The sequence below is a fragment of the Salvelinus alpinus genome, chromosome 12 (assembly GCF_045679555.1).
Source record: "Salvelinus alpinus chromosome 12, SLU_Salpinus.1, whole genome shotgun sequence".
Classification (NCBI taxonomy): domain Eukaryota; kingdom Metazoa; phylum Chordata; class Actinopteri; order Salmoniformes; family Salmonidae; genus Salvelinus; species Salvelinus alpinus.
In genome coordinates this window covers 16756229-16768763 of record NC_092097.1, presented here as the reverse complement: position 1 = coordinate 16768763, position 12535 = coordinate 16756229, and the positions used below count along the sequence as shown (strand labels likewise).

Below are 12535 nucleotides of genomic sequence, written 5' to 3'. Positions count from 1 at the left end.
GACTAGTCTCTGCTAAGATCAGCTGTTTCTGTTAGTAAAGGTCTCTGTATTATTTCAGTTGTGAGAAAGGGGAAGTGAATGTGTTTGCTGGCCCTAATATGAGTGAGTCAGATCTTGCATGCTTCCTGGTCGAGTGGGCCTCTAGCTCAGACTGTGGTTGGATTATTTATGTTGAAGGTGATTTCCCTTCTTTCGTAAGCCTAAAACTGCAAACATGTATTGCATTATAGACAATTATTTTCTTAAGTTTATTTTCATAACACTTTGTTCCAGCATATTCATTCAACACTAGTGATCTTTGGTAAGTTGTATGCAATTATGTCATTGAGAAATCCACATTTCCAGAAAAAGATATGTTAACTGTGAGGTCAATTGTAATAGATGTCCTCTATGAATCTGAGGCATCTGTATAAAAATACCACAACATCTTTATTGAAGCTGTAAGAGGAGGATTCTTGACATTTTGAAAACAATGAGCAAACATTTGGATCCAATAGCAGCCTATATAAGCACCAACAATTGGATTTGTCCACATATCTGCACCTGCTGATTGTGTAGCCAAACAATAGAAATATACTGAACAAAATATAAATGGAACATGTAAAGTATTGGTTTCATGAGCTGAAATAAGATCCCAGAAATGTTCCATACTCACAAAAAGCTTAATTCTCTAATCTTGTGCTCAAATTTGTTTATATCATTGTTTAGTGAGCGTTTCTCCTTTGCCAAGATAATCCACCCACCTGACAGGTGTGGCTTATAAACAAGCTGATTAAACAGCATGATCATTACACAGGTGCACAATAAAAGGCCACTCTAAAATGTGCAGTTTTGTCACGTAACACAATGCCACAGATGTCTCAAGTTTTTTTCAGGGAACGTGCAATTAGCATGCTGACGGCATCAATGTCAATTTCTCTACCATAAGCTGCCTCCAATGTTGTTTTAGAGAATTTGACAGTACGTCCAAGCGGCCTCACAACCGCAAACCATGTGTAACCACGCCTAGGGTGGCACATTTTGGGAAATATTCAGAGGTGGAAACTTTCAGTGGGAATTAATGGAAATGTATGCAAATTAATAATACAATTTAAATGTAATGTTTTTTGCATTGGATATATTTACTATATCAGATGGAGATAGAAACAAACCTTTTACCTTAAGTAGACATAATTGCAAATTATTAAATCCTTCCAATGGAAATAAACAATTTTAGTTGGAGCAACAGTGAAATGGGCAGGGCAGTACAGATATCTTCTCTTACATCTGCAAGCAGAGTCTGAACATCAGACAGGATGTCATTGTCTCCCTCAATCCGTGCAATGGCTACAGCTTTTGTTTTCAGGCTGCTTACCACTCTCTCCCAAAATACATCATCCAGGAGGATCCTCTTGATGGGGCTGTCCATATCGGCAGACTGTGATATGACCATTTCTTGGAGAGACTCTTTCCCCTCCAAGAGACTGTCAAACATGATGACAACATCACCCCAATGGGTGTTGCTGGGCAGCTTCAATGTGGTGCTCTTATTCTTCTCACTTTGCTTGGTGAGGTAGATGGCTGCTATAACTTGATGACCCTTCACATACCTAACTATTTCCTTGGCTCTCTTGTAGAGTGTATCCATTGTTTTCAGCGCCATGATGTCCTTGAGGAGCAGATTCAATGCATGAGCAGCGCAGCCAATGGGTGTGATGTGAGGGTAGGACTCCTCCACTTTAGACCAAGCAGCCTTCATGTTCACAGCGTTGTCTGTCACCAGTGCAAATACCTTCTGTGGTCCAAGGTCATTGATCACTGCCTTCAGCTCATCTGTAATGTAGAGACCGGTGTGTCTGTTGTCCCTTGTGTCTGTGCTCTTGTAGAATACTGGTTGAGGGGTGGAGATTATGTAGTTAATTATTCCTTGCCCACGAACATTCAACAACCCATCAGAGATGATTGCAATACAGTCAGCTTTCTCTATGATTTGCTTGACCTTCACTTGAACTCTGTTGAACTCTGCATCCATCAAATGAGTAGATAAAGCATGTCTGGTTGGAAGGGTGTATGCTGTGTGAAGAACATTCAGAAATCTCTTCAAATACACATTGCCTGTGAGCATCAGAGGGAACCAGTTGCATACACAGCTCGAGCAAGACTTTTATCAGCATTTCTCTGACTACGTTCCTCCATTGAGTCAAAAAAACTTCTGATTCCAGGAGGACCATGAGCTGTTGCTATCGATAAGGTATCTAATTCATCATTTTCACCTCGAATAGAAGTAGAGGGACTTTCGTCAGAGGTTGCTTGTTGTGACCGCTGAGGGAACATTATGCATTTGGCCAGATGATTCTGCATCTTTGTTGCAGTTTTCACATGTGATTTGGCACAGTATTTGCAAATGTACACAGCTTTTCCTTCTACATTAGCTTTAGTGAAATGTCTCCACACATCAGATAGTGCCCGTGGCATTTCCTGTAAAGATGAGGAAAAAAATAGGTACACACCTACACACTTTGCTGTAGGCTACTATTTACTAGTTAACAAAAAATCACGTATGTCATATAAAATATATTCACCCCACCCAGTATTGTAATCAAAACTTACCAGAAAGCATGTGGTCCTTGGCTCAGACAGTGTAGTAGTGTGGGCTCAATAGCATCTCATTAGTGTGCAAGATCTTGAGAATCAGCTGTACATGTGATGGAAGAGTGCACTGCACATGTGATGGAATAATGCACTGTGCATGCAGAGGGTTGCAATTCCATTGAATTGGAGATAGTTTAACCAAAATATGCCACAAGACCTAGAATTGCCTTATGTGTATCCCATAAAAAAAGGTTCACTGTTAAAAGCTAACTTTCTTGATGAATTTAAGCATAATTCCCCAAATTCCTGGGCTTAACTTCCCATGGAAAAATGTCAGAGAAATGCTGGAAATTTACCAGAAAGTTTCCGACCCTTTGCAACCCTAACCACACCAGCCCAGGACCTCCACATCCGGCTTCTTCACCTGCGTGATTGTCTGAGACCAGCCACCTGAACAGCTGATGTCACTGAGTATTTATTCTGTAATAAAGCCCTTTTGTGGGGAATTGGCTGGGCCTGGCTCCCAAGTGGGTGGGCCTATGCCCTCCCAGGGCTGTGCCCCTGCCCAGTCCTGTGAAATCCATAGAATAGGGTCTAATGAATTTATTACAATTGACTGATTTCCTTATATGAACTGTACTCAGTAAAATCTTTGAAATTGTTGCATGTTGCATTTATATTTTTATTTAGTATATGTATAATAATATGATAAATACAGGTAACTGCCAAAATAAAGGAAACACCAACATAAAGTGTCTTAAGTTAATAGGGCGTTGGGCCACCACGAGCCAGAATAGCTTCAATGCGCCTTGGTATAGATACTACAAGTGTCTACCTCTATTGGAGGGATGTGACACCATTCTTCCACAAGAAATCCCATCATTAGTTTTTTTATTTATGGTGTTGGTGGAAAATACTGTCTCAGGCGCCGCTACAGAATTTCCCATAAGTGTTAAATTGGGTTGAGATCTGGTGACTGAGATGGCAATGGCAAGAGGTTTTACTCTACCCAAAATCTGTCCACGAAATATATATATATATATTTTTTATGTAGCTCAATGAGAGTGTTAAATTTGATCCACAAAAAATGTAATTGCTAATTTGTTACATAAGGCTTATTTGATCGGATAAATGTTTTGTAATGGTTAGGTTGTTTCAAATGCATTTCGGCAACTTTTAAAAAACTACTTCATATCGTAATGGTGCCTGCTGTGATAGATATAGGACTAATCATAGATATTACCAGTTTTAACATGGATATTTCCCATTGAGGGCTTCCACCATTTTAAAGTAGTCAACTGGGTGGGGATTCCTAAGAGTTGGGAGCAATGAGCCAATGAAGAAGAAAATTGAATACTTTAAAATGAAGGCGCTGTCCATGCTGTCACAGACGCTCTAATTGCAAAGATAAAGATTAGTCCTTTATCGAGCTCTATGGGCTGGTGTTCACAAGCAATCTGCCCTCACACTGGCTAGAATGGTCTCCCAACTGATCTCGCCTCTCACCAGACTGTCTTCCATCTTCGAGGACATGCATTAACATTGTTAAAGCGGTCAATCGACTATATTGTCAATATAATAGACCATATTTGATAACCCTAAGCATGATGGGATGTTAATTGCTTAATTAACTCAGGAACCACACCTGTGGAAGCACCTGCTTTCAATATACTTTGTATCCCTCATTTATTCAAGTGTTTACATTATTTTGAAAGTTACCTGTAGATTACATAACACATTGACATGAAAAGACAACACAGTGACACGTCTGAGGTTCAAATTAGACAAGTGAATCACACAATCAATACTTTCTAAAGAGTAACAGTAGGCAGGTTTCCATTGACCCAGGTTTATTCGACAAAAGCAACATCTAAAAAAATAATATTTGTGACGTGTGTAATGGAAACGGTAGATAATGGAGACATTTTTGAAAGATCAAAAAATAAATAATCTGTTAGACGGGTATACTTTTCTTTTGTCAACTTGTTATATTGCGACAAATGGTGGAAAGTGTTTTTGGGATAAATTATGATTACCGAATAGTTTAAAAGTACGCAGGGCACTTGATGTCAACACAACTATGAAGTTCCACTCCACATTTAATTCTAAATCCATTTTTCAACTATAAAAATATTTCTTTGCAGGATCCTCATCCTTACTTTTCAAGGCGGCTGAATTTCTATGCCTTGCATCCAGAAAATCAAGTTTCACCATCCAATTATTTCAGATCAACAGGAGTGCAAGTTTCTAACCCTAACACCCCCTCCGCAATTCTACACTTTTTGCCATGGCACAAAAAAATACTGTTTTATAACTCATCTCATGCTGTTGTTCACATTATGCCATGACGCTGATAGAAAATTTGGCCGTTTTTAAGCAAATTTCTTGCGATATGTTGGCACATGATAATTATTAGAATATGGCAAATACAGTATAGGTAAATTCTTGCATTCGATCAATGCTGACTTTTGCGGGCTACCTGAGACATAAAACCGATAGGTGGGAGGGCATACAGGCTGTCTCCAATTCATGGGTGTATAATTTGCCTAAGTGGGTAATAGAAACACTTCAACCACTATTTCTATTCAATACTAGTTTTTTGTTTTGTTGGTGTGACGTTATTACATCCTGCAGTTTTTAAAATCGACACTAGAATGTTCAATGGAAACACACTGTATGCAGCGGGCAATTGTCTAATCTATTTTCTAAGCAAATTTTCTAAATGTCGCCCAATTTTTTTTTTACTGGACAAGATAATGGAAACAGATACTGAGGGGTTCATACTTTACAAAAATACATTTCAGTCCCTTTCTCTCCTAGACAAGACTGTCAGCTGTACGTAAAGCCTTAACACACAAACCAAACTAGTACCAAGGACTTATGGCTCTTCCAACCATGAGATTGGAGCAGCAATAGGTGATAGAGTAATTCTGTGAATGCATACCCCCAAACCCTACAATGCAAGCAGGTTAATTGTATTCACATTTCTATTCGGACCTCTAACAATTGGACTGAATGTGCTGTAGACTGAGAATTATACCTATGAAAGACAGGAGTACAGGCAAAATTGAGAATGCCAAAAGGCTCTGGATCCTCCAGGTCACATTGCTCTGAACATAGACACCAAAATCAGATGAGGTTGTGCTCAGAGGCAGAAGGAGTGGAAAACACATCACCCCACAAAAAACGCATCGGTTGAGTGGGTTGTTGAACAGCTCATGTCCAGACTGTACCACTAGGGCCACAAGTAATGACACATGTAGTGACAAATCTGGGAGACAGAAGAGGCCCAACTTCAACCCGATTGGCTTTGATTTCAGAGGTGAGCTGGGACTGTCTGCAAGGCATCTTCTGTGGTGCGATGAATGTTGACGTTCTGAAAGAGGAACATACAAGTTTTACATCCCTTCGAAGAAGACACCAGGCTGACTAATCAAATCTGTCCATGGTATTTCAAAACAAGGGAGATGTGCTGGGGTTACCAATTAACCTACAAAAGGGGGGCCGTCAATTACCCATCCCTAAATCCCTAATCTAGGAAAAGTAAATTAGTGGAGGGGGGTGGGGCATGTTTTGCAGTATGCTTTGTGGATGAAGAGTGTTACTGCAATGGTAATGGTTACCATCCCTGGCAGACGGACAAGCAATGTTCTACCAACAGGCGTTTGTACAGAGTGATGAATAGGCGTTCGTTCAGAGGAAATTATTTCCAATCCAGCCTTTGCATACGAATAAGGTTGAGGAACAAATGCTATTTATTTGTGTAGCACAGAGGTTTATCAAGACATTTGTAGAACAAAAACATGAGGTTTGATGCATCGATACATAAAATACAGCAGGACTGGTCAAGTAGATTTTATTAGCAGTCAGTAAACAGTGATGTGGAAATTACTCATACGTCATATTCCATATAGAGCAGACCTTCACATTTTTATAAAAAAATATGTTGTTTTCCTCTGGGCCTTCTTCATACATGATTATAAATAAACATTTAATCTTAAGTGATGAAATAAAAAATATATACTAAACTGAATTCAAAAAAGAATTAGTACTAAAAGAATTTAAGACTCAGAGTCCAGGTGCAAAACACTACCTCAAATCAAGTAGACATTTGTGCAACAAGCAGACATTTGTGCAATGAAATGAACATCGACAGACACACATTCAACTTTTAAACTAATTAAGACATAGAATCACATCAACAGCCACACATGACAAATGACTGACAAATATTCCAAATACTGAGCTTCCTGAATAGGTATTTTATTAGGATCCCTACTCTTCCATGAGACTAAATTAAAAAGATTATCCTAAAATTAAAATAAACATTTGAAATGAAAATGTGCTCTGGTTTGGAAATACAACATTGATTTGCAAAACCATTAAGAGCATGTCAATTTGGAGAGAAAAATATAATTTCAATAAACAGGCAAAAAAAGGACACCAGACCCTTACTTATAGTAAGGATATTCAAATGAACTGGATTCCAGTTAATTATCATTACTTTAATTGGATACTTCAACTCAATCTGAGTAGAACAATCAGAGTGCTTTTGAAGTGAGGAAGTAGAGGGTATGGAGTAATTGAGAACTAACTGCCTGATTGAAGGAGGAAATAAGGAGGCAGGGCCAGCGGGAGGAGTGGAAAGAAGGAGTGTGAGGGATAGAGCGAGTGAGGGACACTATCTCACTGGTGAGCTGGTACTGTTAGCAAAGCCTCCTCTGCCATCCGTGACACCTCTACGTTCTGTTCAGCAATGAAACAAAAAGGTTGCGGTCAAACATCAGGGGAACAAAATAAGATAGAATGGGAGGATGGGTGGGAAAGACATGATGTGATAAAGATGCACAGTACATTATGTAATTACCCAAGTTCATTCTCATAGTTACACTCCCCAAATTCTTCTCTACGTATACAATAAAGAAATGGCATGAGCATGATTCCCAATGGCAGATTTCACCTGATGACATACATTGAATCATAAAGTTCTATCCCACAATCCTCTAACAGGTATATTCAGGTAGAGGGTGTGAAAAAGCAATGGACAAAGGTCACTACATGAGTCACTATCACCATCTTCAGTACTGATATCAGTGAACAGGACACATATCTACAATAAAGAATACACTCTAACCCCTACTATTAAATGCTCTTCTGATTGTGAAGCCATGGCAACCGGGACTGTTGAAAAACATTACAGCTGCATTCAAATGCTCCTCAACAACAGGTTACTGAGTTGAGTTATCCGTCAAGCATAGCACTTATCCATCAAATTAGTGTATGTATGCATGTATGTAGATATACCAACCTCTGGTCGTTCTCTGTGAGTGTTCACTGCATCCACATTTAGGTAGATTGACTCCACCTTACAGCCTGAAGACAGAGCCCAGAAAGGTGCATTTTTGCATTATAAACCACTAAATCAAATACTAAAACATTTATGTTATTTTGCAATTGATATTGACATTGACACAGGTGCAGACAGGACTGGGTAGCAGTGGAAGGCCAGTCTTACCATAAGCAACTGGTGTGAGCTTCAGCACGGTGTGCAGTGGGCACTTCAGGTAGGGCAGCTCCTCTGAGAAACAACACACACACACAAGACTAAGAAATCTATTACAAAAGAGATCTACAAAGTGCGAAAAGAAACACCATCACTGTTATCCAGGAGAGACAACCAGACTGACCTGCTGTCTTATCAAGGAAGTAGGCCAGCAGGCAGCGCATGACAGCCTGATGACAGATGACCAGGACATGCTCCTGCCTCTCCAGCTCCATGATGACCGGCTCCAACCTCTGCACCAGGTCCTCATAGGACTGAGGGGACAGGGTAACTGTCAGATACACCGATAGACAAACAGACAAACCAAGATACTCACTCACCCAGAAGGGCAGGGTCACAATAGGGTCTCACACACAAAAACCTCAAGGTAAAAATAAATTAAAAACAGCACAGACAAAAACTGCAACAGGAGAAATTATCTTCAGTAATGGGTCTACAGTGGGAAAAACAAGGTAGAACACTTAATCCTAATGTAGGCCCACATAACGATAAGCCATTAGTACTGTAGTAAAGCATCTTAGTCAGACAACGATGCTCTCTCCCACGACTGAGTGGGAGACCACCTCGCTAATCACCACCTCCATCTCTCTAAGTGGCAGCAATGGGATGGACTAAAAGTGAGAACACACCACTGCGTGTTCATGCCAACTGAAAAACAGCCTGAGCACAGAGCCTGAGCACAGACAGGGGAGGAAGGGGGCTTTATTTACTACAGCATGGTGCTGAGCTCACGCTGTCTGAGAGGCAGCTTATCCAGGCTGGGCTCATTAGCAAGGTGTACATGGCTATTAGCCACCTGGATGTGGTTTAATGTCCCAGTGCCAAATTAAACTATATTTGGACCGCATGAGCAAAACAGTCACTTAGTTTCTCATCTATTTTGATGCAAATTCCCATTGTGAAGAACTACAGCGGAGCAGAAGCAATTTGTCACACACATTTCTTGGCACACATAAAACACATAAAAGTATCCAGGTTGGTAGAGCCCTTTCATAATACATACAGTTGAAGTCGGAAGTTTACATACACTTAGGTTGGAGTCAAAGCTTGTTTTTCAACCACTCCACAAGTTTCTTGTTAACAAACTATAGTTTTGGCAAGTCAGTTAGAACATCTACTTTGTGCATGACAAGTCATTTTTCCAACAATTGTTTACAGACAGAATATTTCACTGTATCACAATTCCAGTGGGTCAGAAGTTGACTGTGCCTTTAAACAGCTTGGAAAATTCCAGAAAATGATGTCATGGCTTTAGAAGCTACTGATACGCTAATTGACATAATGGGAGTCATTTGGTGGTGTACCTGTGGATGTATTTCAAGGCCTACCTTCAAACTCAGTGCCTCTTTGCTTGACATTATGGGAAAATCAAATGAAATCAGCCAAGACCTCAGAAAAAGAAATTGTAGACCTCCACAAGTCTGGTTCATCCTTGGGAGCAATTTCCAAACGCATGAAAGTACCACGTTCATCTATACAAACAATAGTACGCAAGTATAAACACCATGGGACCACGCAGCCGTCATACCGCTCAGGAAGAAGACGCGTTCTGTCTCCTAGAGATGACATCAGACAGGAAGTTAAAGCTTGGTCACAAATGGGTCTTCCAAATAGACAATGACCCCAAGCATACTTCCAAAGTTGTGGCAAATGGCTTAAGGACAACAAAGTCAAGGTATTGGAGTGGCCATCTCAAAGCCCTGACCTCAATCCTATAGAAAATTTGTGGGCAGAACTGAAAAAGCATGTGCGAGCAAGGAGGCCTAAAAACCTGACTCAGTTACACCAGCTCGGTCAGGAGGAATGGGCCAAAATTCACCCAACTTATTGTGGGAAGCTTGTGGAAGGCTACCCGAAACGTTTGACCCAAGTTAAACAATTGAAAGGCAATGCTACCAAATTGAGTGTATGTAAACTTCTGACCCACTGGGAATGTGATGAAAGAAATAAAAGCTGAAATAAATCATTCTACTATTATTCTGACATTTCACATTCTTAAAATAAAGTGGTAAACCTAACTGACCTAAGACAGGGAATTTTTACTAGGATTAAATGTCAGGAATTGTGAAAAACTGAGTTTAAATGTATTTGGCTAAGGTGTATGTAAACTTCCGATGTGATTAAATGAGGCATTAGAGAATGCTCTCCTCTCACTCACCTCTCCCTTGGGGTAACGGTAGCGGTATTTGTCCTGGTCCCTCATTGCAAACTCCAGAGGGTAGTGCTGCTGGATCTCCTCATACATCATCTCCTCACACACACCCTGAGGATAGCACAGAACACAGCACTTCAGATATACAAACTGTATGGGGTGTGGTTGAGGATCACCGACAGTCACACAGGTGACATTACGGAGTCGAGTTCTCACCGCGTCTATCTCGTTGAGAGCCTTCCACTGCTCGTATGGTACAGACACAGCCTCAGCTGTCTGGATGGTCCTCTTCATCTGGCTGGTCCACACCTTCAGATCACTGATCTCCTGAGACTGGATGAACTGGTGCAGATACTTGGCAAACTGCCCAGGGAACAATCAACACGAAAGAGAGAAAAAAAAACATTCTCAAAATATCGAAACCTATTAAATACTGAAGAAACGAAAAGTAGAACTTGTAAGGTAGAGATGGAATCTAAGGATAGAGTTAGCCGTACCTCCTTGCCCCTGGATGAGAGCCCAGAGTCTCCTCCAATGCAGCCCTTGACGTTGAGGTCACTCTCTCCATGGCGACACAGGTAGATGGAGCGTGGCGTGATGTGGATGTTCATGAGGTAGTAGACAATCCTGCTCTGGATATGGTCCTGGACCTGGTTCACCAGGTACCTCCGGCCCACATCCATGATCTTAATGTAGGACAGATGCCTGGGAGATACATGTCATAGAGCTTTAGGAATCCCTTACTTTATACAAGAGAGAAACCTCGTAGTTACAACATGCATTGAAACCAGCTTTAAAATTATTCCCAGATTAAAAGGACAATCAACATGTCATTGACTGTTGTAATGGGACATTATTTGATTAATTACTATTTGATTTACTGTGGATATGGACTGATATGTAATAAACGTGATAGTGTTTTCCTGCACGTACAGACAGGTGATTTACCTTGTGGGAAGGGAAACAGGAGTTAACCATGTATGATTAACATATTTACTTAAAGCGGCAATGTAACTTCTTGGGCGACTTGACCAAATTCACATAGAAATAGGAGTTATAGATCTGTCAATTCAGATTAAGAGAAAGTCTAAGAAGCAGTAGATTGATTCCATGTGCGCCATTTCTATGCTTCCAGTTCTTAAGTTTCTTTTTTGAGTCTTTTACTTTCTGTTTGGACACCAGCTTAAAATAAAATATATTTGGTTATAGAAAATATATTTCACAGCAGTTTAGATGCTACAATGACTCTACACTATACTTGCTTATTTTGTCACAAACTGAAATTAGGCAACCTATTAGAATTTTTGCAACCAGGAAATGCCGGAGCGATCTTTAAGTATACGGAATAAAAATATAAAATGCTACATGTAAAGTGTTGGTCACATGTTTCATGAGCTGAAATAAAATATCCCAGAAATGTTTCATATGCACAAAGAGATCAAATTTTGTGCACAAATTTGTTTAAATTCCTGTCAGTGAGCATTACTTCCTTGTCAAGATAATCCATCCATCTGACAGGTGTGGCATATCAAGAAGCTGATTAAATAGCATGATCATTTGACAGGTTGACCTTGTACCGGGGACAATAAAAGGCACCTACACTAATGTGCAGATTTGTTACACAACACAATGCCACAGAAGTTGAGGGAGCGTGAATTTGGCATGCTGACTGTAGGAATGCCCAACAGAGCTGTTGCCAGAAAATGGAATGTTAATTTCTCTACCATATGCCACCTCCAACATTGTTTTAGAGAATTTGGCAGTATGTCCAATCTTCACCTACGGGATTGTCTGGGGAGGGGGGGGTCTGAGAAGTATTTGTCTGTAATAACACCCTTTTGTGGGGGAAAACTAATTCTGATTAGTTGGGCCTGACTCCCCAGTGGGTGGGCCTAAGCCCTTACAGGCCCACCCATGCCTGTGCCCCTGCCCAGTCAAGAGAAATTCATAGATTAGGGCCTAATTTATTTATTTCAATTGACTGATTTCCTTCTATGAACTGTAACTCAGTAAAATCTTTGAAATTGTTGCATTTATATTTTTGTTCAGTATAGTTCTGTTGTAACGAAGTACTGATGTTCTATTGACCCGTTTAACAGACAGTATAAAATGTCTGCCAGTCTTGAAGACTGAATTTGAGGACAGTCATAATGTATCTATGACACTGTGTGATTCTGTCGCAGCTTATGTTCTGACTTCCTACAAGCCTCTTGGGCTGGTGTTTACAGAACATTCGGTGCTATGTGACT

The 12535-nt window shown here is 40.3% G+C and overlaps 1 protein-coding gene across 7 annotated transcripts in view; it reads right to left on the bottom strand.

Annotated features, from left to right (window-relative positions):
- Window positions 1–4404: 4404 nt before the first annotated feature.
- LOC139536569 (6-phosphofructo-2-kinase/fructose-2,6-bisphosphatase 4-like) overlaps window positions 4405–12535 on the bottom strand; it is a 34429-nt gene continuing 26298 nt past the window's right edge. For 3 of the 7 annotated variants that reach the window (XM_071337206.1, XM_071337208.1, XM_071337204.1), the window contains exons 8-14: window positions 10784–10991; window positions 10503–10649; window positions 10293–10397; window positions 8259–8388; window positions 8087–8149; window positions 7880–7944; window positions 6412–7317 (exon numbers count right to left, since the gene is read on the bottom strand). In XM_071337206.1, coding sequence (XP_071193307.1) covers window positions 7258–7317; window positions 7880–7944; window positions 8087–8149; window positions 8259–8388; window positions 10293–10397; window positions 10503–10649; window positions 10784–10991 — 778 coding nt within the window. In that variant the 3' untranslated portion in view covers window positions 6412–7257. Of the gene's footprint in view, window positions 5948–6411; window positions 7318–7879; window positions 7945–8086; window positions 8150–8258; window positions 8406–10292; window positions 10398–10502; window positions 10650–10783; window positions 10992–12535 lie in introns of those variants that run through there. The other 4 variants (XM_071337207.1, XM_071337205.1, XR_011667330.1 and 1 more) reach the window with 3 other exon arrangements.